Genomic DNA, 27,144 nt, shown 5'->3' on the forward strand with positions numbered 1-27,144 from the left:
CTGTAATTGCTTGTGAAAGCATGGCAGTGGTTTGTTTGCAGGGCAGCTTTTCCTCTCGTTGTTTCCTTTATTTTCTCGTTTCTAATGGCCATGTCTTTCACAAACTCCGATTTACAGTGAAGCAGAATTTGTACTTTTTTTTCTTGTCCTCATTACCATTCTTATTACTAGTGCCCTGTACTGGATTTGATCAGTGCTTTGAACTGTAGACAGGCAAAGACCATGCACTAGACATGACTCTTTTGCGTTGAGATTCTGGAAGGTTTGGGGTGTTGCATTTTGTTTTGCTTTAAAGTGAGGAAGGGGGATTGTGGAAGGAACCATCTTTCATTAGGACAGTTATTCATTAGGTTTTGAACATCAAATGTGAACTTCTATTCATCACTGTATTTTAAATGCTATTTCTTCAGGACAAAGGGACCCATATACCTGCTAATTCTGAAAATCATCCAATCTGTCTATCCTACCAACCTTTGGCTCCAGTCACCCCCGCCCACTGCCACACACACTCTTTCTTGTATGCAGCTACTTTTAGATTCGTATCCCTTCTGTGGACTGAGATGTCATAGGGATAGAGAAAATGCTGCTTGCTTTATGGATTACTGTTAGGTCAACAAAACTTTGGCAGCATTGATTAACTTGACAGTGAGTACAGCAGTACATTTATCACTTATGGCTGTGCTGTAGAAAATCTAATAAGAGGCAAACAATTCCCTTTAGAGCAGTAACAGGTTCACTGTGGCTAACGGTGCATGCACTGGAAATTTCTGCCTTTAAATTATACCCTGGCCACTGGTTGGGTCATTGACTCAAAGCTACTCCACTTTTAGTCATGTTGTTGTTAATTTCATCACAATTGTTTGACATTAATAAATATTTAAATATTTATATGTAGTGATTTAAAAATCTGAGATGGATTAGATATAGGTCTAGAATGATGATTTCAAAATAATGCAAAATTCTATCATTTGAGTTTTTATGAAGCTAGGAATATCACAAGGAAATTGCTTTGTGCAATCAATGTTATAGAATTTAACTTGTTTCATACTGGAGAGCTTGTAGTCTCAGTGACAAAAAATACTTTGTAAAGAAAAGTATTTTTAATAGTACTTGATGTAATATGACATATAAATATGTATTGCTAGGAATTTGGTGGATTAGTTTTCATTGTACTTTTCTTCATACTAAAGTTATCATATTGAGATTTTACATACTTACTTTACGTCCTTCCACATAATGAGCAGCATTGCTCATTTCCCCATACATCACTTAGATCTTTAAAAGTGCACTTTGTTGTACATGTGGAAAAATAAGGTAAAATATATTTATTGATTAATACAAATTATATCTGATGATTAGAGAAGTGTTTATACTGTGGTGAATTTGGTAGATCAGGGTAAAGAATAAAGAGACTTAGGTGTTCTAACTGGGTTGTAATAGTTATCTGGAAAACTAAAGAGCATTTGGTTAATAGATAACTTGTCATTTTCATAGAATACAGAAAATGTGAAAAACTGCTAAAAGAAAAGCCATTTCTTCAAGCACTTCTTATTTTACATGGCAGTACTTTTCTAGCAAGCTTCTTGTTCGAATTTCTAGGAGAATACCTAATTTATTTTATCTTATTTTTATTCCTGTGCTACTGCACTAAAACTCACAATTCAGCAGGAGCCAGTTAAAATGGGGAAATGTCCAGCTTTTTTAGTGCTTTGCATTTTGCTAGGAAACAGTCTTGAATTGAGGACTTTTACACAGCAGCATCTATGAGATGATATAGTTTTCTTTGTTGAGAGAAAGGTATTCTGCCTGAATCAATTGTCAAGAGATTTAATATAATAAGACAGCTTGTGATATGACTAAAAGAAACACTGTGCACAAGAAATTCCCATAGCAGTTTGTTTTTAGAAGAAAAACTGAGTTCACCTGAAATGTGAATACATTGAAAACCAAGACTTAATAAGGCAGAGTGTAGGAAGTGCTGAAAGGGGTTGCTGTCCAAAGGTCCGATGTAGATGATCTCACCCAATATTTTTCTTTGAGACTCTAAAAAGCATATGACCCCAAATTACTTTTTCCTGAGCTTTGGAAAGTACTGGCCTGGATCAGTAACATTCAAGCCTGTTGATGTTAGTGTTTTGATTTAATTCAGGGAGAATGTTTTATTTAATCTACAGGGTAAGCGTAATGTCTCTCTCTTCTAAAACAGTCTTCTGAAAGAGCTGTGTCTACCAGTCTGGATTGCGTAGGTTACAATAAGAGTACCCCCACCAACTGCTTCTAGCAAACAGGCTGGGTATTGATTAACTATCACCCTGGCATCAGAACTACTCTTAGGATTCAATTTTTTTGTTGTTTTGCATATTTTATTGATCAAAGTGGTAAATGAGCATCAAGCGTGCAAGAAGACGATGAATTGTTTACTTGCATAAAATAACCTTTCAATAAGGAAAGATGCATGGCTCACACTCTGGTTCTGTTCTGCGGCCCGAAGCAGATGGCATTCAGCTGCTATTGATCTGCTTCCGTAGTTAAGGAGCAGCCTGCAACCCGGCATGCCCCCTGCATTGTGAAGAGGGGTGTAGATGTAGGGACCAGGATGGAAGCCAAGCAGGACTGATGAGCCTGCCCCAAAATCTTAAGGAAAAAAAAAACTTATTTGTAACTCGTGTATATCTACTAAAATGAAAATGTGAATTAATGTAATCAGAAGCAATAGGGCCACTTTATGCACTGGTGCTTTAAAAGAAAACATTTGAGGTCATTATTTATGCAGATGTCTCCAGTGAATAACACATAGAGTAATAATCACTGAATACTAATTTTAACCATGTGTTCTTTCAAGAAAACTAAATAAAACCTTTCCTCCTGGCTTTAGGGTAAACTAGGTAACGTCAGACAGGCCAGCAGTGCCTTCCAGGGAGCCTTCTGGCCTTCAGCAGTGTGAGCACACAAGCTGAGCTGACAGCCCACCTCTCATTTACCAGTCACGCCATCTCTGCCTATGCAGCGCCCACCCACACCCTTTGTCAGCAGTCACATTTGGTTCTGAAATGTCTTTCCATGATAGGTGATTACAGATGTTGGATTACAGACATTTTCTCTGAAGTTGTGCCCAACAATGACTTTGTATCTCAAAAACTAAGGATAAGTTAACCTACCAGTTATGGCACGTATGTGCCTCTGTGTGTGTGTGTTTACCCCTTTTTGACTCATTAAATACTGGAAACCTCTTGTTAAAAGTAATACAAACAAATAGCAGGGCCTGGTAGTACACCCCTGTAATCCCAGAACTTGGGAGGCTGAGGCAGGAGGATTGTCCAGAATTCAAAATCAGCTTGGGCTACATAGTCAGTTCAAGGACAGTTGTCTGAACTACAAAGTAAGACTCTGTCTCAAAAAACAAAACAAAACAAAACAATATGGACAAGTAGTAAATATAGCTATATATGATCCAGTGTTTGCCTGGCAAGTGCGAGTCCCTGAGTTTGATTCCCAGTACAAACAAACAAACAAATATATATAATAGCCACATATTTATATATTATTATTATATAGCCATATATATGACTATAATAAAACATGAATTCATTATTCAATAATACATTAGTCATGTTTATCTAACTTAAATTGTTTGCAATTTATAATTTTAAGTATAAGTAAAGTACTTGACAAAAACTTTACATTGAAAGCATTTGCCCATAATCACAAAACTTTGCAGGTCTTAAGTGGGCCCTTTCTCCTAACTGTTATATCAAATGATGATTCTGAAAGCTTTTCTGTAACATTTATTTCTTACAGTGGAAACATTTTACTATGTGTCCTCTTCCTGGTTTGTGGCGGGGAGAGTCAAGTTCACTTTGCTGGGTCCCAGGGGAATATGAGGTCTGTCTCTTCCCTACCTCACCCAACCCTGGCAATAAAGGTGAAATTTTATTTCTCTATAACAAAAGAAGATGAACTTTATGTTTCTTTCTCTTTTCTTCTTTAAATACACAAACCCCAACTAATTTCTTAAACCTTTTGCATGGAGAGTGGAAGTTATAGGTGAAGCATATTTGAAATGCTAGTGTGTTAAGCTGAAGGTCTGTGACTAGCTGCTGTGATTTATTCATGTCTCTTCCATTATGTAGTGTGATGTACAGAATACCTATTCAGTGCTTTTCCGTGAAATACAAGCTCTCACTTCTAAGGTTGAAAGATAGGAATAGTTAACATTAGGTTTGTCACACTCAAATGAAAGTTGAAAAGAAGAAAGTCCTTCATTCCATGGATTGTACTGTTTGGTCAGGAATAGAGCCTCTGAGGTTGGCAATGTTCATGCCTTTCTCAAACAAACAAGAGCTGTGTCCATGAGATCAAAAGGCAGTCAGCGGGCCAGTGATTTAGCTCAGTGGTTTCGGCACCTGCCTTGCAAGCACAAGGTCCCGAGTTCAATCCCCAGTACCAAAAATAAAAAATAAAATAAGAAAGGCAATCAGCAAGCTGAAGATGCATATAATCCTGTAGAAAGGATATCTGAATGCTTTAAAATCACACTATCAGCACTCCATTGCACCAATATGTTGATATGTGAAAAAAACTAAGGCAAAATTATTAAGATTGGTTCATTTAGGCAGTTAAAGTTTAAATTATTGAAATCTATTTTAAATTTCTCATTTTGCACTTGTCTTAATTCAGACAAAACATTTGTCATTTGTGCCCATTTTATATGTTTTTAATAGAAAGTATTTGTACCTTGACCTGCAATTAAAATACAAAAAGTGGTATGCTTAGTTAGTCTTTCATCAGAAAAAAAATCCTCTGCATTCTGTTGGCCACACCTGATACTGAGCAATAGCCATATTCAACAATCTGTTTTGCTGATCCAAAACACAGTTGGTCAACATCTTCTAGTATTTAGCCTAATTAGCTGACAGATTCAAATATCAGCTATAGAAGAGTGAAAGGATGAAAAAACTGCATTTTTAAACAGCTTTATTGAGATGTAATTTATATTACATAAATACATAGTATACTATTCAAACCTTTTTAAATTAAATTCACATGTGGCCATAAATTCAAATGTGTGACCATTATCACAATACAGGTTTTGGAACATTTATATCACCCTCAAAATTGGCCTGCCCATAGCATCAATTTTTTGCCTGTATAGTTTGAATAATTTTCATTATAAACTTGAAGTTTTAAAAATCAAATACATAGTACAATTGGTGGTACTTCCCCTCTCTTACCTATTGCCCTGTCTGCTCACTCATGTGTTTTAAGTTTGGAAAGTGACTTGTCCCTGAAATGTAGGCCATCTTGAAAGGTCATGGCTGTAGTAAAATGTGGCCTTTGGAAACTGCCCTCCCAGATAGTCAATAGAAAGAGATAGAAGGCAGGAAGAAAGTAATTTAACTTTTATTCTATTTGTGCCTTACTCATTTCCTTTGGTAAACACATTTGTTTTCCAGGAAAGAATCCCTGGTAGAAAGTAGAAACCTTTTTTGTGGTAATTTCATCCCTCATTCTCCACTAGTGTAAATGTGTGAGGCAGAAAGGAATGGGTTGAGCACCTGCCATGTTTTAGGGACTTGCCTGGGCTTCCTACGAGTGGTGGAATTAAACTGAAGAGCTGCTGTTGTGTCATATTCCACTGCTGCTATTTACCCTTTGTTCTTGAGCAGTTTTTTAAAACATATTAATCATACTCCATTTACCATGTAAAATGTATTTTTGTGGCAAATTACTTTATGTATTACAAAAAGTTGGAATTAAGGCAACTTAATCATTTTTATTATTAGAAAGAAGAGAGGACTTATGGGTAATGTCCAATGATAACTGATACCAAAACCATTTCTCATGGAATGAATTTTGTAGTTATCAGAATAGAATCATGCTATCCACAGATGAAGAGAAAGATGCCAGTGTTCAGTAGATGCATAGAAATCTGTGTTAGCTGCTGAGTACAGAGCAAATTATTACCATATAATCTCTGCCTTTGAGTAATTTTGGTTGGCCATTCATATATCTAAACAAATTACTACAGTGTGACATGTGCGCTTCAAAGAACTGTGAAGTCATGCACAAATACTAAAGGGGGAATCAATTTAGTTTGTCACGTAGGTGGTTCAGCGAAGTTACTTAGCTTTTAACAAAATGCTTTAGTAGAATCAAAATTAACATTAAATTTGAACATAAGAATAATAAAAATTAAGTCTATTTATTGGGGATTTTCTTGTACTATCTACAATAGATACAACATTAAGTATCACCTAAACTTGAGATATTTTATTTGGAAAAGTATTCTTTTTTTAAAAAGGTATTTCATTAATAAAAATTGTAATGATGCTGATAATACAAGGTATCAGTAGTTATTAATCTACTTCTCCAAATAAAATTTTGAACATTTACTTCCAAAACTGACCTGTTTGCTTCAGTGAAAAATTCAGTACATCAGGCTATAACTTCTGTTTTCAGAAAGTACTATTTCTTCTCTGTTTTAAAAGAAAAATTATAAAATTAGTCCCAAATACAAATGTAAATGAGACTCATAGCCATTCTCAAGTAAACTCAAGTGTTTACAAAGTACATCAGTTTAGGTTATATTTCTATAATTCTTTCTTTTTCATTTCTTTTTTCTCTTAAATGAAATAATTATTTTTCATGTTGTTGAATTTTACATAACTGAAAGGTATTTCATAATTTTTCTCTCTGTTCTTTGTCTGCAGTTAGAACCTATGATTTTTAAACATTTTTTTGCTATTAGCCATACTGTGTACCACCTACAACCTATTTACCTTAGGCTCTGTGCATCTCCAAATCATTGGAGTCGCTGATCCAGGAAGACTTTGAGACCAAAACTAGGAGGGAGCTTGTAGTGTTAGAATGATTGGCAATTCAGACTTCATCACCATTTTTAGATTCTAAGTGGGAAACAATTATTTTTAAGCATTTAGAATGAAGTTGGTATGTTTGAAAATATGTGCTTTGGGATTTGCTAAATGTTCATATTAATTGTGTTAGTCATTCATTACATTTGCAGAAGGTCACTGAAAAATCATGGAGATTAATTTGTTTGGTATGCATCAACATCAGTGGTTTTTCCAGAATAGTTTTTCTATGTATTAATCAGTGAAGAAATGGCTCTTTCCCCAAAACTGGGTTTACTGGTAGAAAATCCAAATACTTACAGGTTTGTTGACCCTTCTTTCTGCAGCCTGTTTCTCCCTTAGGTTTTTGTGATCATCACAGCAACCTGATGAAAGATCTAACTTGGTTAAGCAGATTTTGTTCCCTGAAATTATGATTAGGCGATTTACTTTAAAGCACTTAAACATTTCCGAGTGTATACTTACATCCGTTACCACACACCAAAAAATGTATTTCATAATGTTTTATTTCAATTTATCAGATTGATCCATCTTTTATCTCTATAGAAATGACACACTTAGTGGAGTGGAGGATAGCTAAGCTTAAAGAAGCTCCTAAAAATGAGAACATTAACCCCAAGTGCACTAACTTCCCTGAACATCTCGAATTCCCTTGCTCAGACTTGAAATGGGCACCTGCTGTCTAATGTAATTAGTTTCAAAGGGAATGTCAGATCAGTCCTCAGGAGTTTACTCTGACCCAAAAAACCCTCATAAGGAAATATCAGTGAGACAAAACAAGGAAAGTTATCATAGTTAGGAAGCTTCCTCTCACTGCATTCTTGGGGTATGTTGTAAAAGAGTCCAGTTTGCTGTCCGACTTAGTCGTTTTCTCATTGCCAAGGTTTACTCCAGACAGATAGTTCTATCAAGTTGTGTTTTCCTCTTACAGAAATGAAGATGTGATTGGCTGCTTTAAAAAAATTCAAAAATTTTTGAAAATTTGACGCTAGTTTTTAGCACTTACAAGATTTAAAAATTAAAAACAAATTATGCTAGTTGGTTTTCAACCTGCGTTTTCCCATGTGTGTTAAAAGGGTACTAAACAAGGCTGTTTCCAGTTTCCCATTTTATCCTGAGATTCATATTGCAATGAACTCGATAAAGAGGTCCAAAAGGGACTTATTTAGGTGTCAGGATAAATCTAATCCCAAATGAAAGCATCACTGTTCTGTTCGGTTTGGTTTATTTTCCCCAAGACTTAAGCAATCAATGGCTTATTTTGTTGGTATCTTACAAGGCACATCATCAAGCCTCATGACCCTCTTTGTTTCCCTCTGTCCTTCTTGGTTGAGTCTACGTACATAGTCAGGCACAGCATGGCTATGCTGGAGAGATTTGGGTGGGGCTGTGGATCCACCTCTGGCTAGAGGGTGAAGGGGAAGCAGCTGACCCTTAAAAACCAGAAGGTGGTGAGAGAGGGATCCCTAAGAGTACTTAGGGAGAGAATGCAAACTTGGATCTCAATCCCCCTCCCATGAGGCTGACATGGTACACCTTGAAGGACCTAGTCAGGGTTTTATTAAGGATGGAAGTCAATGAATGTCTCCAAGTCCATTTTCTCATCCATGAAGTGTTCTTGAGCTTGTCCAACTCAGATATGGTCTTGAGAAGCAAGTGATCCAGTATCTGTGAGGCCACTCAACAAGCCATAAAACATTGTGCAGGTATTAGATGTTGTTATTTCTTCCTTAGGAAATCCCTTCCTTAATTTCCTGCCTGTCTAAATCCTTACATCGGGACTCCTACAGCCTGGGCCTCCAGCTGCTTTTGGTCAAGTACTTGTTACCTTCCAAAACAGAACATTCCACCAGAAGACTTCAGCTATAACATTCTCTTTAAAAATGTGCCTTCTCAGTATTTACCTTTGTTGGCTCTGCATCTGGAAGAACCCATTTGCATTCACACCTATGTCTTGGTTGCAGGGGAGCTGTGGTGATGAGGTACACACAGTCCTGCCCTCCTTGGGCTGGACTTGAGTGGACAAAACCCAAGAAAATGTGTCATGAAATAATTGCAAGTGCTATGAAGGAAGTAAGGGAGCAAGAAAAAGGTTATCAGAATGAGAGTGCCTGGGTTTGGGTGGCTGGTGGGTGGTACCTGTGATGCATATAGGCTGAGACTTGAGAATGAGGAGCCTTAACCACATCACACAGAAGAAGGCAGGCCACGGTGTATCCAGAGGCTGTGGGTGGAAGGAATGTAGTCAGCTTGGCTAAGACCACTGTGGCAGCAGCTTCACAGGCTGGGGGAATAGATCTCTGGGGGAGGGAAAGCAGGCTCTCCAGTTTTGGCAGCTGGGTGGATGGATGGTGCTAGCATTTGATAATATGGGGAAAGTGATGGGAGATATAGTGGAAAATTTTTGTTTAAGAAAATAATGTTTCTTTGGACATTCTGAGTTGGAGATATTGTGAGAAATTAGGTGGAGATGTCAAATAGATATTTCTATAAATCTTGAACCTAGGTGAGAGATGTGAACTTGCATTTAATCAGCATTAAGGCATAAAAATTCATGGCAGTATACTTGGTTAGGGAGAAGATGTAGAGAGAAGAGGATACCAGGTAAGCCTTGAAAAATGCTAACATTTTGAGGTCAGATAGAAAATGAAGCGGCAACAAAGGAAATGGGGGATGTGATTGGGAAGAAACCAAGAATAGTCAAGGGGGAAAAAAGAAGAGTATTTCAGGAAGTGGGAAAGTGGTCATCAAGTTGAATGGTGGCTGCTGGGAAGTTGAATACAGTTAGGACAGACGTGGCTGTTGAATTTAGAGTGGTTATCAGCTGCAAGGGAGAATGGAGGAAGGGTACAGAGAGAAAAGAGAAAGTGAGCAAATAGGTGAAGGTTGATTATTCTAGTTTTCAGAGTTTGGTGCCTACGCCAGGGCATCAGCATCACCTGGAAACTTGGTAACTTTTTTGAGATGCAAACTGTTAGATCCTACCAAACACCAGCTAGGTCAGAAATTCTTGAGGTGGGACTCAGATGACAGCTTTAATGAGCCCTGTAGGTGATTCTTAGGCTGGCTCAAGTTTGAGAACCACAGTTCTAGGGAAAAGTGACAAGACTGCTGAACAATATTTTGAGGATAAGAGGTTGAATTTAAAGTGAAATTGGTGAATGAGACACTCAGTGCTGCCCTCTTGGAGCTAGAGTTGAGTAGCCAAAAACCATGGAAATATGAAATGAAATCATTACAAGCATGTTCATATTGTGTGATTTTCTCACTGTGTTTAGCTGCTTGGCTTGAAGTGCAGATAAGAGATTGCTGAGGTTCAACCAAACATGGATGTCCTGAGGATAGCAGAGGGAAGGGGACAGTAACATCTGGAGAATCATCCGATGGTAGATCCTGGAGTCTTAGGCTGGACAAGGAGGGCAGGAAAGTAAGAGTGAGCTGATGGAAGTGAGGAAGCAGCGGGTTAGTGGCTTGTATGTCTCTCTGACAGTGGTGGACAACACCAGTGTGCAGAGGACCTTTGGGCAGCAAAGCTGGGCCATGTCTGAGTCTACTGGAGGCTTACAAAGATAGCAATCTCAAGAGCTCTCTAAATGAATTCTGTGTAAAAAAAAAAAAAATATCTATAGAGCAAATGCTTTCTTTGGCCTACATTTATGAAGGGGCCAGGAAGTTAAAGCATAGTTGGGTTGCATACAAAACACAAGCTTTTTAAAGAGAAGTTAATAATGATATAAGTAAAAACATTTAAGAAAATGTTCCCTTTATATCAGCTGTTAAAATTACTCAGCTCCAACAGATTATTTTGTTCATATAATAACAATAACAGCTTATGTTAGGTGTCCCAGACATTCGATTATTACTGTGTACCAGGCACTGTAGCAAGTTGACAGGCATGAGTCTCCACCTCTGTGGTACATGGTGTTATTTACCCTATTTACAAATGAGGAAATTGAGAGACAGAGGCACAAACTACCCTACAATGAATTTGAAACAATTTAAATGTTAATGAGCACATGCAATTCACACAATTCTTGTAAACCAAAACTACCTATCGTGTCTCAGTAATTATAAAATAGTGAATATCATTTCACTTGATCATTGGTGGACCCTGGGTGATTACACCAGCTGACCCTTGATAAGATAGGTAGAGAAACACATTGGCAGGAAATGGGAGCATGTCGGCCAGGCGCTCCAGGCACCTCCTGGGCCCCACTTTGGGGCACAATGGGGACTGGCTGGGGTGAGGGTGGCCAAATAGGTGCTCCCTGGGGCAGTTTATATGGCTGCCTGGAGTGGTCAGGGACCAGGCTGTTGGGGTTTCAGGCACTCTCCTCTCTGTGGTATTTGGTGGTCCCTTGGATCTCCCAAGCCTCTGTCCCACCAGGGTAATGTTTGGCCCCTCAGCAGCTCTATCCAGGGACAGCCAGGAGCATGAAGAGAAATTGACCCAAAAATGTAACCTTGATACACCAGAAGCAATTCTCCCAGCTGCTGCTGCTGCTGCTGCTTCCTTTTTGCTTTTAAAAATAAATTTGTTTCTCCTTCAGACTTACCTACGGTCTTCAAGATAGACATATATATCATCATTTTAACCTGCTAAAATATTTGTGTGAATCTTTGCTATTTCCCTTTAATTGCTCTTTATAGAAAGCTGTTAAAAGATCATAAAATATGTGATTAAAAAGACATAGTAAAGTAGAATTGTCTTCTCTTCCACAAGCCAATGCTAAATTATTCCCTGTGGCTCATTCTACAGTGATTTGGACAGTCCTTTATAAAATAAGTTTAATGAAATACTCCATTTCCATAGGGATACTGTCTATGATTTGTTTAAAAGACCCAATTTGGGAGGACATTTTTCTAGATAATCAGCTTACATTTTTCCTTGTTTAGTCTCATCTCATTAACGATAAGCTTGATTCCTTTATTGTCTTATGTGTTCCTGGCACCTGCTGAGTTAGGCATACATGTTTTTCATGTGTTGGTTCTTTTCTTGCTTTTTATAATGGCACAAGGTATTATGAACCTAGTTATTTTTAAATTTTTCATATGTTACGGGCTTTTTAAAGTAGTAAACTGAGAACAGAATATCAAGTTTGTTTTTTTCTTTTTTTCCTTCCAAATATTCTACCCAGTACTAAGGTGGTACATTTAAACTAGAATATCACAGTATTTTTCTTCTGTGTCTCTTCTCCCAACCCCTCTCTCTTTCTCTCTCCCCAACCCCCCTTAAAGTACTTCACCTAGTACTCTGCTCTATGGGCCAAAACAGGACTTCACACTTTGCAGAGGTAAGGTGCCTATAGGGGTTTGTGTTTTACCACAAATAATAACATTCCCCCCAAAAGGACTAACTAAAACTGAGGTTTATCTTTCAAGTGTTGAGAAGTGCAGCCGTGAGTAGTTGTAGGTTTGAGTTATTGGTTCAAGATTAGCAAGGATTAGAATTTTTAATTCTTTCATCCTCTTCATCATGTAGCCAATAGTAAAGATCATGCCCATGTTTTGGGCAACAGAAAAGGGTCTAGAGGCCACTGGAGCCTGGCCAGTCACTCTAAGGAAGCTATGGATCTTCCTCATAAAGTGACTTCACTGGAAGCTCACTGGCCAGATCAGCCCTATTCGAAGGGAGCCAGGCAGTGTTGAGGGAAGAGATTATTTTCCCTGGTTTTTGTTATTATTGTTTGTTTGTTTTGGCATGACAACTTGCCATACACCCCAACAAAATCAGTGTTTTGTTAACAAGGAAGAAGGGGAGCATTGATCCTGAGTAGACACCATCAGTCTGGCCTGATGGCTTCCAGTGGCAGAGCAGGCAAAAATTCTGGGTGCTTCTGCTCAAGCAGAGCAGCTTTCTGTGTGATCATCCTGTGCCTGCTTTCTGGGGATAGCTGAGCCTACTGAGGAAAGACTGGTAAAATATATACAAATCCCAGGAAAGGGCCAGCGGGATAGCTGTTGGGATAGATCCCTGAATAAATATCTATAATGTAACTTCAAGGTATGGGAGGATTTATCGTAAAGCTAGATTTGGGAGAAGGGCTGGAATATTTTTCCAAGAACTCAGAGAACAGGTTCCAGCCGTGTCCACACAGGCCTAACTTCTCACCTTTCTTCAGTTAGATTCTGTCTCCCTTGGTGTTGTCCCTTTAGACTACTGTCAACTTACCTTGTGTTTTATCTGAATGATTTCATTGACTGCATTTTTTGTAGCAAAGAAGCCAAGCTCCTCCTCCCACCTTTCATTATTTTTTGCACAGATGTTTTTATTTTAGGCCTACAAGCCAGCTCACAAGGGCCACTTTTCTGGATCTTGTGCTTTCAAGGCAGGCGGTGGAACCACTGAGCTAAATCCCCAGCCCTGCTCATCAATGTTCTTAAATTGATGTAAAACATTAATTGTATGACTTATTTTAGCATTTAAATGTTTATACCTGGACAAATACGAAGTGGTGTTGGAAGTCGCCTTTTAAAAAAATGTTAGCCCAGTGGACTACATCTTAACCATAGTGCAGTAGGTATGCATATACCTCAGAAGGCTAATTTGTTTAATTACCGCTTGAGACCCAGCTGTGCTGAAGTGGAGTCAGAGTGTACAGTACATAAAGGAAGAGAATGTTAGACAAGCTAGAGGAATCATCTAGGTAGTTGGAAGAATATGTAAGGGACTTGAGAAGGCAAATTGTTTTCAAGCACTTTAAAAACATCAATTCGTCAACACACATGGGCTATGCTAATTGTAAATCTTTCATTAAAATCCAGTCTCCTGAGGCTACCTCCAGGCACCTTACAAGCCTAGTTGTGATTCCTATTTCTTCTTTAATAAGACAGTACTTCCATAAACATATTCTATAATTTGTATTTAAATTAGTGCCTTTCCACATAATTTGAATTACTAAATCAGTTTTAGTTTGCTTTGTAACACACTGTTTTATTCAACTGCATTACTCCCCTGATCTTAGTTTTGATTTACAGGTAAACACTTACTTTATAATTGTTTGTAGAATTTTTTTCTATTGAATCATTAAGAACACATCTCCTAAATTCTGATGTTACCTACAACGTATAGCTGAGGCACATTTTTATTCAACATATAGGTAATTTAAACACATCAAATGTGTATAATATATGACTTGGGGGTGTACTGGGGATTGGACTCAGGACCCCGTGCTTGCCAGGCAGGCACTGTGCCACTGAGCTACATGCCTGGCCCAATATATGACTTTTTAAAAAAATTTTTTTGCAGTGCTGGGGATTAGAAGCCAGCACCTCACATATGCCAGGCTTGTAATCTTCCATTGATCTACAGTCCCAGCTCCAAAATATGACTTTAAATAATTTTATTCTTGGAAAAAATTGAGCTGATCAGAAGTTGTTTAACAAGTTTTGAAATGTTATGAGACCAGTTTCTTTTGTTTTGTTTTCAGTTTTTTAATATAAAAAAGATTACTGCCTTTGGTTTTCTGGAAGTCTTTATATACTTGTAAGAAGATGTTAAGATTTTAAGATGTTGAGATCTTAAGGTAAATGTAAAATCCAAGGAAAATCAAGAATGAATTGTAAAGAAACTAATTTCAATGACTTCCTTAAATTTATCTGTGGTATAAATTAAGTTTATAATTTTAATAGAAAAATATGTGTTGGGAAAGGTTAAATATTCCAAGAAAAATCAATAAGAAAAGGACTAAACTGTGTAACATGGCACTGTTGTGCATGCAGGAAATGCCACTAAATATTTGGAAAATGAATGAATGAGTAAGTGGATCAAAATATCCACTGGAATGGTAGATCAGAACCAGAGAGCCCTGGATTCCACTTGAGACTGTCACTTTACCTCTGAGAATTTTGCACAGGTCATTAAGCCTTTCTGAGCCCCGAAGTCTCATATGTAGAATCTGGATAATGGTAATGGCTCACAATATTAATGAGAATTAAATCTGTTAAGGAGTCTGGCACAGGGTAGACATTAAATATTATTGTTATAAACCGCACAAAATTGCTATATTTGGTAGATTAAAATTATTGAAAGTTAATATGATTCAACCCAACATTAATTATCACATCACAAAAAATGATTCCATTATTTTACAATAAAAGATAGCTCAACTTGAGAGTTTGGGGAAAGTTTACAAAAGGAGTAGTCCTTGAGCTGAAACTTGAGGATAAGGTAGAGTTGGCCAATTGAGAAGAGGTGGGAAGAGCATTTCCAATGACAGTGTACACCTTTACTTAGTTTGCCTCAGGATAAACTAGGATAAGATAGGCTGTTTCAAGTAGGTTGGTTGGCTAGATGGGGCTTACTGCCAGTTATTAACTCTTTAACATGCTATAATCAGAGGTATAATAGACTGGCTTTGATCTATACATCCTTATCATTTAAAAGTGTTTTAGCATAACACTGCAATATACATTTAATAATAAATTTTATACATGCAATTCCACACATTAAGCACTAGAAAAGATAATTTTTTGTGTGTTGTAATTGTAAAAGGAAATATAAGTTCTGATATCTTTTCCTGAATCACAATTAATGACCTGGCTTAGCTCTCCATATGTCCATAAGCCACTGAGGCCACTGGGTATGAAAAATCCATTGACTATGGACAAAAGCTTTCCCAGTGCTTCATAACAATGTTTCCTAAGAATTTAAAGCTTGTGTTTTTAGTATCTGCATGATCTCAGAAGCCCTAGTCTGGGAAAGTAATGTAGTCACTGACTCAAAGTTGACTATATCCCAAGAATTCCAAAGATCTGCTTCTTAGAAGCAGAAGCAAAATCTTTCAGGAGGGACCTACCTTGAACTTGGCCTAGAGTGGATTCCTGCAGATAAATCTCTGCTGAACATGTGCGCATGAACCAAAACTACAAAACACAGAAGAAAATAAAAGCTATAAGAGTCCAAAAGGATTAGATCCCAAGATATTCAAGTAAAAAGAACAATTTAATGGAAACCAAAACATGTTTAAAATAATGGAATACAAAAGAAAAGAACAAGAATCTAAAAGGAAAAAGAGAACAGGAAGATTTGAAAAGGAACTATATATGAAATGAAAAAAGTAGTCATTAGAATTAACTCAATGCACCAGTTAAGTATTTAGAGACAGTCGAAGAGCAGACTGAAGCCATGTCCATGGGCTCTGAGAACTGGTATTGCTGCTCCAAGTGCAGTCAAAATACAAATCAGATCCTGTCCTGGACACCTAGAGACCCCAGCCACCATCTATCCATACAAGACCACTCAGTGTTCGTGTTCCCCACATTCACTGAAGAGAAAAAAACAAAATCCTTCTCAGGACCCAGAAACCCCACCTACCTCAGCGCAAGTTCTCCCATTTCATTGCTTAGCTTCATTATTTTCTCTGGCTACCTTTCAGTTTTTTTAATATTGTTCTCCTCCCTTCCACATGCCTTTGAACAAGTTGTGTTTGTGTTTGGAATATCCCATCCCTTTACCCTCATTAGCTCATTCAACTCCCACCTCAAAGGTCACTTCCCTAGGGAAGCTTTTCTTCGTCCCACGAGTTAATAAGGGTGCTTTGTAACGAATCACCAAGGAAACCCTTCCTATCACGGTATTAACTCAGTTTGCAGTTTCATTTACTGTGATTATTTGAACATCATGCATCTTTTCCACCAGATGGTAAGCACTGGGAGGGCAAGACTGTGTTTCTTTTAGCTAAACATTGTGTCCTCATCACCAGGCTTGCACTTAAGAAAGACTAACATTTTTTATGTGAATAAATAACCCAAAAACACAGAGTAAAAGCTTCGATATTAAAATAACTCAAAAGAGAATTGATTTTCTAGTTTATACTGTTCTGCAGTTAACTTTGTCTTTTTAGCCACATTTTCAAAATTGATACAACTTTTTAAATCTTTAGCCAAATTATATTATTTCTTTGCACAAGTTCTTTACTCCTTAAATAGACCCTTTGAAGCATTTAGCTTTTATTGAGGGTCCTTGAATTTCTTGTAAGATAGTCTGTAAAAGCCCCATGAAACCTTAGCAGGTGGCTGTTTGAATTTCACAAATGGTGCAGTTTTTACCAAGGCACCGAACAGACAGATCTTGGGAAGGTGTCACAAACAAGAAGACTACATGGTGTGTGCAGTGGGTTCTTCAAAAGCCCATCTGATTTTTATTCTTTAGATTTATATGGTGATGCCTCTTCTTAGATTTGTTTATTGGCTGAATTTTTGTGTTTCTTTGCTGATTTTCCTGGCTCATTTTGCAAAACAGCGACCAAGTGCTGGAAAGTGGGCGTGGAAGACTGAGCCTCATAGCCTCTGAGCTGCAGGTGTGGGGCCCAGAGGATGGTGGTACTGTGGCCCGCTTACTGCAGTGAGGGGTATTGATTTTCTCCCTCCCTGTTCTTAGCAGCACCTCTGAAGTAGGTATGGTGTGAAGCATCTTTCATGGTAGAGAGAGGAAAAAATGTCATGGTGAACTTTGGCACCCCAGAAATCAGACATTTCGGAGCAAACTAGATAGAATGGGAAAAGGGCCCTAAGGACTCTTGTAAACCCATGACTTAGTTCTGTAACCTGGCCTTTGAGACACAGAGGTTCCCGACAGTGTACAGCAACCTTGATAGACAATAGGGACGTGTGTGTGTGTGTTTTGAAAAGCGAATAAAAGGATCAAATCGGTGAAAACAGCACAGCTTTGTGCAGTGATGCTGGAAGGTTAGCAAAGTGGTCTTGTCCAAGTTTTCAACAAGATGTTCTGTTCCTGTTATAATTGGCTGCCGGGTAGGTTTGGACCTAACTAGAATGCCAGCGTTCGATTTCCCCGTGTCCTCGGTGGAGATGTGTCACCGTTTATGCTTGCCTTAGTGACAATTTTCTCAAATGGAAACTCGTGGGAAATCATTACAGTGTTTATATGTCTCCCTTGTTGGACAGTGTTATCCTGTGATATTTTATCAGTGTTTTCTGCTGCATGATGGCATCTCACGAAGGTTAAGGTGGAACAAGTCCCTCTGTAATTTTGTGACTACATTTTACTTACTGAAGAAGAAAAGATAACTGACAATTAAGTATTTGGGATGTCACAGAAAGAACATGTGCAACCAATCAATGGTATCCTTTGGGAACATGATTTTGTAAAGCTGATAAGGTAGAAAAATCGGGATTTTGTGATTTGTGTTACATGATGATAATTGCACCTTTTCAATAAAAAAGACATTTCTCTGGGAGTAAACATTGAGCTTGCAGGAACCGCTGGTAGTAGTGATGTTGTTTTTCTGCTGTGTTCAGGCAATTTTTTATAAATGCTTTTGTAAAGTATGAAATTTTCTTCCATTTATCTTTTAGAGTGGTTTTTGCTGAAGGAATATCTAGTCTTCTCTAAAGAAAGTCATTTATTCTTATGAAAGTAATATTGTATGAATAAAGATAATTGCTTTTGCTTCTTACAAAGTCCACTCACTTGTCCAATTTTAATTCTTATTTGGAGTCAGGTATAGTAATAGCAAAGTGTCAAATTACCTGTCACACATTTGTTACAGTTCTTTGATTTAATCCCTTTCTTATGCCATATTAATAATAATCAGATTTTTATTCTAATTTATTTCTAAGTGATAACCTGTATGGAAATTTCTTCAGTGCATTTTTCTGTTAATTCTATAGGATCTCCCACATGCATGTGTATTAAAGGGCCCAAGTTATTTAGCTGCACCTTGCTGCCTCTTCTTCCCATTTGTGCCACTTTTGCTAGTTTTATTGGACAGCTTCAGATAGAGACAGAATTCTTCCTTGCTGCTTGGGACAGTCTTTTCTTCTTGTTTCACCGAGTGGCCACCTCCATAACAGCAGTTAGTTAACTTGAAGATCCTTCCCCTTGGCCCTCAACTGCCTTATTCCATGCTTGGTACCCACTATTGGATGTTCTTTTTTTTATGGGAGCTGAAATCTTTTAGTTATTTTCATTGCTTGCCTGTAGCTCTTCCTATGTCTATCCCCACTTCTCTTTCTTTGGGGACGTGCTCATATGGTGCTAGGTTCAGCAAGAGCACTGTGTTGACTCATTTGTTTGGCACCTTATAGAAGCAGCACTTCTTGCTGACCTCCTCTTGAGACCTACAGCACTTGTGAGTAAACAGACACTCTCTGGGTAATTAATTCTGCCTCTTCTAGTATTTTACTCAGTGCTTATACCTGTAAAATTTAATGGGACTTATTTCTAGCTTTTCTTCAACGTGTCACTTTCATTTTGAATTCTGATATCTTACAGCATATATTAGTTGCTGGGCCATGCTTGCCTACTTGCCTCTATGAATGGTCTGAGTGGTGTTCAGTGGAACTCTATCACCAGGTCCTAGGTGATCAATTAGATAGATCTGCGCCCCTGGCCTTTGAAGCCCCTCACCTTGCAGGTGTGGCCAGCCAGCTGGTCTTCACAGCTGCACACTCACCTAGCAGTTATAGAGCTTACAATCATATTTTCCATACTGTTTTGTCCAGTATGGGATCCTTCCACACCACCGAATGTTGAATTTTTGAGGTATACATAGAAGGCACAGGAGTTATAAATATGAACTACTTTCTAGAACTGGCAAAGCATTTTGGATTATTAGGAAGAATCCTTTACCATCGTAGCTCATTGCCAGGCATATATTTTCAGTTGCAGCCCAGAGCTGAAAGCATTAATGAATTCTAATAGCAAGGCAACACACATTCTGGCAGGGTTTTAATTGGCAAAGAGGTGGAAAACAAACAGGAAGGCTGGTGTGACCTTTGGCGGCTGGCACACAGCAGAAGCCTGGGTGTATGCCAGGCTCCTGGCCTAGGAAGAGTACCCAGCAGTGTGACTGCCATGGCTGAGCTAAAGGAGGTGCTCTTCACTGGGCTGTCAGCGTTTGAGAACCTCCTACCTCTGAAAGCACAATTATATATTTATGTGTAGTTCTCAGCAAGCAAGATATTCAGCTCTTTTCCAGTTTTCAGAAGAATCCATGAATCATAGAGGCTCAGAAGCTCTGTTCACCAAATGGACAATAATACAAACTTCCAAAATGGATAAAGCAGGTTGTTGGGAATTGATGCAACAATAATACCTAAAGGAAAGATAATTAGCATCTCTCAAATGCTAATTATTGTATGCATCAGACTCTTGGAAGCATCTTATTTAATTTTCACAACGACCCTAGAAGGTAGATAGGAAGGATTCAAATCAAAGTCTTGCTCAAAAGCCCACATACTTATCTGTATACCACACTGCCTTTCTGAAAAATGAAAATGACTAAACATTGAAGATTTATAAGAAACAAAGACAAGCAATCGAAAGCCATGAGGAGAGGTGATTTGATGTACAAATATGTTACTTTTTAAATAAAGAGCTTATCTGTGGAATAAAGTTGAGTGATTTTAACCAGACAGGGTCCAGAGGATATGAAATAAGGTAGGCTACAGCTTCCAGGAGGCATCGTTCATCCTGGCAATGCTTTCCAAGAGCCGAAGAAGATGTAAATGGAGCAGTCTGAGACCCCTCTTCACCATTCAGTCTCTCCTGAGTGAGATCATGTGTTTATGAACTGAAAGATTGGAAGTAATTTCATTCTTCTTTTGCATCTCTGTGTAAATAATGACAGTTGTTTTGCTCATACATATTACATTAAGTTAGGTAAATTGTCCTGTGTTATCCTTCATCTCTGTTTGGACTTATTAATTCTTTTCATACAAGTTTTCTTAATGGAGTTTAGGAAACATTCCTGCCTACATAATTGAGTGCTGAACAACCAGCCCCTAGCTCTGCCTTTTTCTTATACCTGCAAGTCCTAAAGAACATTTTGATCATTGTTTCCTGGAAATTATTAATTGAAAATATTCAGGGAACAAAAATAAACACAAGTTTCTGGAGGAGTTTTCTGTATTCCTGTTTGCCAGCACATCTTACCTAAAACAATGTGATCATCTATTTGGAGAACTCTGGGGAGGCTGAGCAGGATTAATTCCCATCCCCGTGTTTCGATGTAAACAGCTTTTTGCCTGTCTTTTGTCATTAATGATCATGCTGTAGATGTAGCCAGTGCATTGTAAGCCAATCTGTCAAGGCAAATAAACAATTCACCTTGTTAAAATTCCCTAAATCTTGCATTAATAAAACCAAAGTAACCCCCTGAACACTCCAGAGATGTCTTCCTCCATACTGCAGTGATGGATGACATGTCTAAAGATCCTGGAAATTAAGTAGTCCAGGTCATTAAAAGTGTCCCACACTTGTTATTGATTTAATTTATTTTAAAAAGGTGGGGGTGGAGATAAGAATGTTGCACCCCTGTCTTTTTTTTTTTTTTAAATCTGAAAGCTACTACTTATATAGATGAGACTTGCCCAGTTAAAGAGCTCCAAAATACACTAAGTTTTTAAACATTCAAATAGGTATTGAATCATCTTCTTAAGCAGATATCTAGGAACATCTTGGAGTTTTATATGTATTGTGATTCTTAGAACTTTTGTATTGTAGGTATTAAAATAATAACCTTTGAGCAGCCAGAAAACTCCCTTGGGTCAGTAAAATTTAAATGAAGGTGAAATGATTTGGGAGAAATTAACTGAAATAGAATAAAATTATGCCTTCAGGCACAGGGTTTTTTTTGACTGAACTTTTCATTTTTCTATTTTTATAACTAAGGAAAGAATAAATATTACATATAATGTTGATGGATGGATGAGAAAACATTCAGAGAATGGTACTGAATTTTGATTTTATATCACTATCCTCTAAGTCAAATTCAAATTGTATATGTATATTTACTTGTCTGTTACTAGGATTCCCATCAGCCCACACCCCACTGGACCCACGATATTCACTGATACATCCCCGTGCCTAATAGATGTCCAGTAAATGTTTAATGAATACAACAGGATTCCCAGTCACTTTTCTTCTCTTCTATGCCATACCTTCTGGCAGTACAGTGGGCCATGTGAGGAACAGTGACAGCCCCAGACAGCAGCTCTCCAGATAAGCCCTCTCCAGACACTAAGCAGCAGGAGGGTTGGACACTAGTGTGGCACAGAACTCAGCCTGGCAGGACCACAGATTATGTGTCCCTGACACCGTATGTCTGTTCTGGGCTGGGTAACGGGATTCCAAAACCTTACAAGAAATGGGGCAACTCAATATGAAATATGGCTAAAAACAAGATATTTCACAGACTTATGTACCCATAGTTTGGCCTGACTTTTGTCATTTGTTATGTTATCTTATACACCAGCTTACATTCCTGATTAGCTTTGTGGATGATACTTACCCATAAATTCTCATTGTTCTTTAAACAACATGTACTTACTGCGGGAAAAAAATAACTTGCCCATGGTAAGTTATAAAAAAGGACCCCTGAGAATAGTTGTCCTAATTTCAAAGATTGTTACATAGTCTTTGGTGCCTTTCACTCATGGTCTTTGGGGGTAAATAGGAAGGAAATAGGAGGGGAAGGTAGCACTATATAATCAGTTCAAACTGTGGCAGATTCTTTTTTAAAAGTAGATATGAAAATGCGCTCTATAGTTCTGTATCAGATTTCTGCTTGAAATTGCATAATTTGGATCTCTGAATACTGACATGGTTATCCCATTATGCCAGCTATTTAGCAGAGCTCTTTAAAGGAAAGAACACTATAGATGTTTTCAATGTATACACTGATTTACACGTAGCAGTAAAGTTGTTACTGACCCTTTAAGTGGAGCTGTCCAAATGGCAATGTCAGTTGATACTAATACTGAAACAGGTGATAGCTGAGGGGTTTGATTAAAGCTTTCAGTTAGAAAAACTTATAGTATTTCCTAAACAGCGGTAACCTCTTGTGGAAATACATTCATGTATACCAGACCACTTTATCACTAAGAAAAATCTGGTTTATGTATCTAAGCAATAAAATTGACATACTCAGGTTTTGAAATATTCTGGATTAGAATCTCCATGAAGGCAGGGGCCTTATCTAGCTACTTCTCCAAGGTCTTGTGTTCTGCACCACATCTGAAGTGAAGGAGGTGCTTTGTAAATGCTGGCTTAATGAAGGGATGGATAAAATCCACCATTCGCTGGTGCTGCATAGCATGTGTGTCACCCTGGATTCTTGGTGGGTAAATTGGGGACCATTCCTCGTAGTGATCGTGAGGAGTGTGGCTGGTGAGGACTTGATGGACAGTTATGACTTTTTGATATAATTCCTTTGATTGATTGCCTGGCACACTTCACTTCAGTTTCTAATTCTGTTTTTTTTTTTCTTTCACAGGCTGTCATTTTAGAAAATGAAGAGCTTCCAAAACTGTTTCTTGATTTCCTAAATGTGAGACACTTGCCCTCTCTACCAAAGGCAGAAAGTTGTGGGTAAGAATTGTTGTTTACATATTGGGTGTGTATTTTAAATTACTTTCCAATAGCTGATTGGTCTAAAAAGCACCTCAGAGAGATGCCATAAGGGCCGGGCCAGCCACACCCAATCTTTTGGTTGGGACAGCACTTGCTTGCCCCCTGCTTGTAGTCAGAAGAATTCCTCCCAAGTCCTCATCACTGTCTTGTGGCCAAATGGCCAACACACACTAATTCATGTCTAGACATAAAGAAATGACCTTTTAAATTATGCTGTTGTGTAAGTGAAACTATATGATGGCAATTATGAATCTAGATATCTTGCTTAGGGACCATTTATTTGTGGGTACTTGAGCCAAGTCCATATCCCCTTGGTGTACCTAGTCATATAATTTTAAAGCCACACAAGGTCCCGAGTTCAATCCCTTTACCGAAAAAAAAAAAATTTTTAAAGCCATAAATGACCTTAGAAATGATTTTATCCAAATCCCCTTATTTAATAGTTGAATAAACAGAGACAGGAATTCAGTGCCTTTCTCAAGATCTCCTGCCTTACAGCTGGCAGAACCCAGGCCTTCCAGTGCTAGCCCTTTTTCTCCACTGTCCTGCTACTTCTTCCTCAGGAACCTCTAGCAGCCGGGCTGCAGATCCTACTCCCTGTCTACCATGGAGCCAGAGGTCCGATAGCCCCAGATTGGGAAAGGCTTTCCTGAAGAACTTACAGCAAGCCCCTTGACCAGCTATGAGCACATGCCTTGGGCTCAGCTAGCCTCTGAAGGCAGTGAGCAATATCCCTGCAGAGTAAATCTACTGGCAGGGAAACAAGTCTGCAAAAATCCCAGCAGAGCAGGGGTTTGACCAACTTTTTCTCCAGCCTGCAGTCTCTCCAGAAGGAATCACACTAACTACAATATCATCACACCTAGCCACACCCAGAGTCCTCCTAAGCCCTAGCCAGCTGTGAGATGAGAGGCTGGGGTCACTTGTCACAGCTCCTCACCAGAACTGCGCCACTGGCCCCAGAGCAGAATTAAATTCCACCCTTAACTATTTATGTTGTTATGTATTCAGCACGAGCCTATGTGAGTTTATTTACTCAAGGTTAGGCTCACACAGTTACATAATTTAAGAAGAGACATTACAAATAACAGTGAGTGAAGTCTTCATCCATTACACAAGCCCCAAAGTAGTATTGAAACCTTAGGATTTTACAGTGATCTCCAGAAAAATGGAAATCCAAGAGTCTTCCTGGCTTCCACAGTTACACTGTGGCTCAGCACAAAGCCACCATTTTTTTTTAATGGTTCCCAATTCAATGCTGTAATAATACTGGCTAGTTTTTACTTTGTTGCCATAAACATGGGTTGTACTCATTTGGTCTTTCTCTTTTCTTTTACAAAAATTTTAGATCTTTTGATGAGACAGAATCTGAGGAGTCAAGGTAAGAACTAGGATTAGTCAATTAGGGGTTATACAGACCAAAAATAGGATTAATGGTTTTATTAAATATCTAGTTACCCTGATAAAATGTCGAAGTCAAGTCTTCTTGAAAACTTTTGTTGCTTCAGAGTGCCAAGGAGGTGAGCCAAGCGGCCACCAGCACACTACCACCACCCCCCGCCCCCGGCTCTGTGGAGCCATTACCTGGATCCACACTGCAGAGTTGCAGGGGTCATAAAGGACATTGTTCTGAGCTTGAGAAGATAGAGTAGAAATGAACAACTGAAAGAGGGTCTCTCTGAGGCCCATTGATGAAAATTAAAGCCCACTGGAAAAGTGAAAAAAATCTCTGCAACAAAGGTACACCAGACCACCTTAGTTGGGGGAGCAGTGGTGTGGACCAGAGCAGCATGACTGCAAGCAGATCCCAGCCAGGGCTCCGCCCCGAGCCCAGAAGCTGGGGCACACCAGCCCAAGCCAAGGGCCAGCCTGGAAAAGAGCTGCACAGGCACACAAACAACAGCCAGAGGATCGCCCCAGTACCATCACTAAGTGCATGAGACCCTAGCCAGAAGCTTGCTCACACAACAAGAACTGGGGTACGCAGCCCCCAGCCATAGGCCCTCCCAGACAACAGCTACATAGGGGCCCTAGCCAATGGCATACCTAGATACCATCCAAAGTGTGCATAGCCCCTGACCAGAAGCTCACCCAGACAACAGGTCAGCTCAGGGATCCAGAAGACCAACTTTCTGAACCCAGGAATTTGTGTACTGGTGAGCAGCAGGTGGCTTGCTGAGGATTGAAGACCACTAAGTGAGCAAAAAGTTGTCTCAACAGAGGCACAGCAGGCTGCATCTGTTGAAATGAGAAGACACATAAAAAAGTCTCAAAATCAAACTTCCAAATCACTTAAGGCAACCCCAAAGGGAAATGAGATGAAATAATCTGATACTCAACCACCTGGACTCCCTGAACTGGCAACAAAAGAGGATCTGGGAAAAATGAAATCAGAAATAATTTCTCAGATAACAGCAGAGATTGTGCCCATAGAGCAAGACATGATTAAAAAATCTAGAGTGGATACAGATAAAAAAATAGAGGAGCTGAGGAACATGATGGAATCCCAACATAAGAAACAAATGGAATCCATAAAACAGATGCAAACAGATTTCCAGGAGATTAAAAACTCCATTGAAAGTTTACGCAGCTGAATGAGCCAATGAGAGGACAGAATTTCAGATATAGAAGATCAGATTGCAATTAGTGCCCAGGAAAAGAAAAGTAAGGGACTGCGAGAAATCAATCCAGCAGCTGCTAGACAATGCAAATAATAACAGAAGACTGATTGGAGTCAATGAAGAAAGAGGAGAGAGTGCAGATGACATAAAAAAACTGTTCACAGAACTGATGACAGAAAACTTCCCAAGGAGGAGAAAACAACTTGACATACAGATAAGGGAGGTATATAGGACTCCAACTAGCCATGATCAAAAAAAAATCTACACATAGGCATATAATTGTTAAGATTCCAGAAACCCAACAGAAGAACAAAATTTTACAAGGAGTGAGAGAAAACTAACAAATCACTTACAAAGGAAAGCCCATCAGAATCACAGCAGACTTCTTGACACAAACCCTCAAAGCTAGAAGAGCTTGGAGTGATGTATTTCAAGCCCTAAAGGAAAACAGTCTCCAACCCAGACTGATGTACCCTGCAAAACTATCTTTCAAAATTGATGGAGAAATAAGATACTTTCATGACAAAGAGCACCTCAGGAGCTACATGAATACCAAACGAACACTCCAAAAAATTTTAGACAATGTCCTAGGAAAAGACAATGAGGATCATAACCCCAGGAAGCCCAGAAGCATGAATCCATCAGGCGCAAGAAATTAAACACAAAGGGGGAGAATCCAACAAAAAGAAAAAGTCATGACAATGATAAGTCAATAGGTATCAGTTATAACCATCAATGTTAATGGTCTCAATTCACCAGTCAAAAGAAATAGACTGGCAGAATGTGTCAAGAAGCAAGATTCAACAATATGCTGCGTACAAGAGACACACTTAATTCAAAAAGAAACTCATAGACTGAAAGTTAAAGGGTGGAAAACAATAGTCCATGTGACAGGAACCCGAAAAAAAGCAGAAGTAGCTATCCTCTTTGCAGATCAAGTGGATTTCAAACCAAAATCTGAAACACTTCTGGTCCCAAGAATTTCAGATAAGGGACAGTCAACCTGTATGTACAAATCTATTGGAACATGTGTTTTCATTTCTCTTAAGTAAAAACTTAAGAACAGAACTATTGGCTCTTAACAGTAATACAAGAAATTTCTATATTGTTTTCCAAAATGGTTTTATCATTTTACATTCACATTAGCAGTATTAGAAAGTTCTAACTGGTTCACACCTAAGCTGACATTTGTTCTTTTAAAACTTTTTACTTCATTTCCCTAATGAGTGTATAATTCAGTCTTGTTATTGTACTGGTTAGTATTTTTCTGATT

General features: G+C 38.5%; 1 protein-coding gene across 5 annotated transcripts in view; it reads left to right on the forward strand.

The window, feature by feature from the left end:
* Snx24 (sorting nexin 24) overlaps window positions 1–27,144 on the forward strand; it is a 196,279-nt gene that overhangs the window by 160,445 nt on the left and 8,690 nt on the right. For all 5 annotated transcript variants that reach the window (XM_013075756.3, XM_087180517.1, XM_004854482.3 and 2 more), the window contains 2 exons: window positions 23,114–23,208; window positions 24,599–24,631. In XM_013075756.3, the coding sequence (XP_012931210.1) occupies window positions 23,114–23,208; window positions 24,599–24,631 (128 nt within the window). The remainder of the gene's footprint in view (window positions 1–23,113; window positions 23,209–24,598; window positions 24,632–27,144) is intronic.

This window comes from Heterocephalus glaber, unplaced genomic scaffold (genome assembly GCF_053883595.1).
Source record: "Heterocephalus glaber isolate CG9 unplaced genomic scaffold, H.glaber_assembly_v1.0 deba00001463, whole genome shotgun sequence".
Lineage (NCBI taxonomy): Eukaryota > Metazoa > Chordata > Mammalia > Rodentia > Bathyergidae > Heterocephalus > Heterocephalus glaber.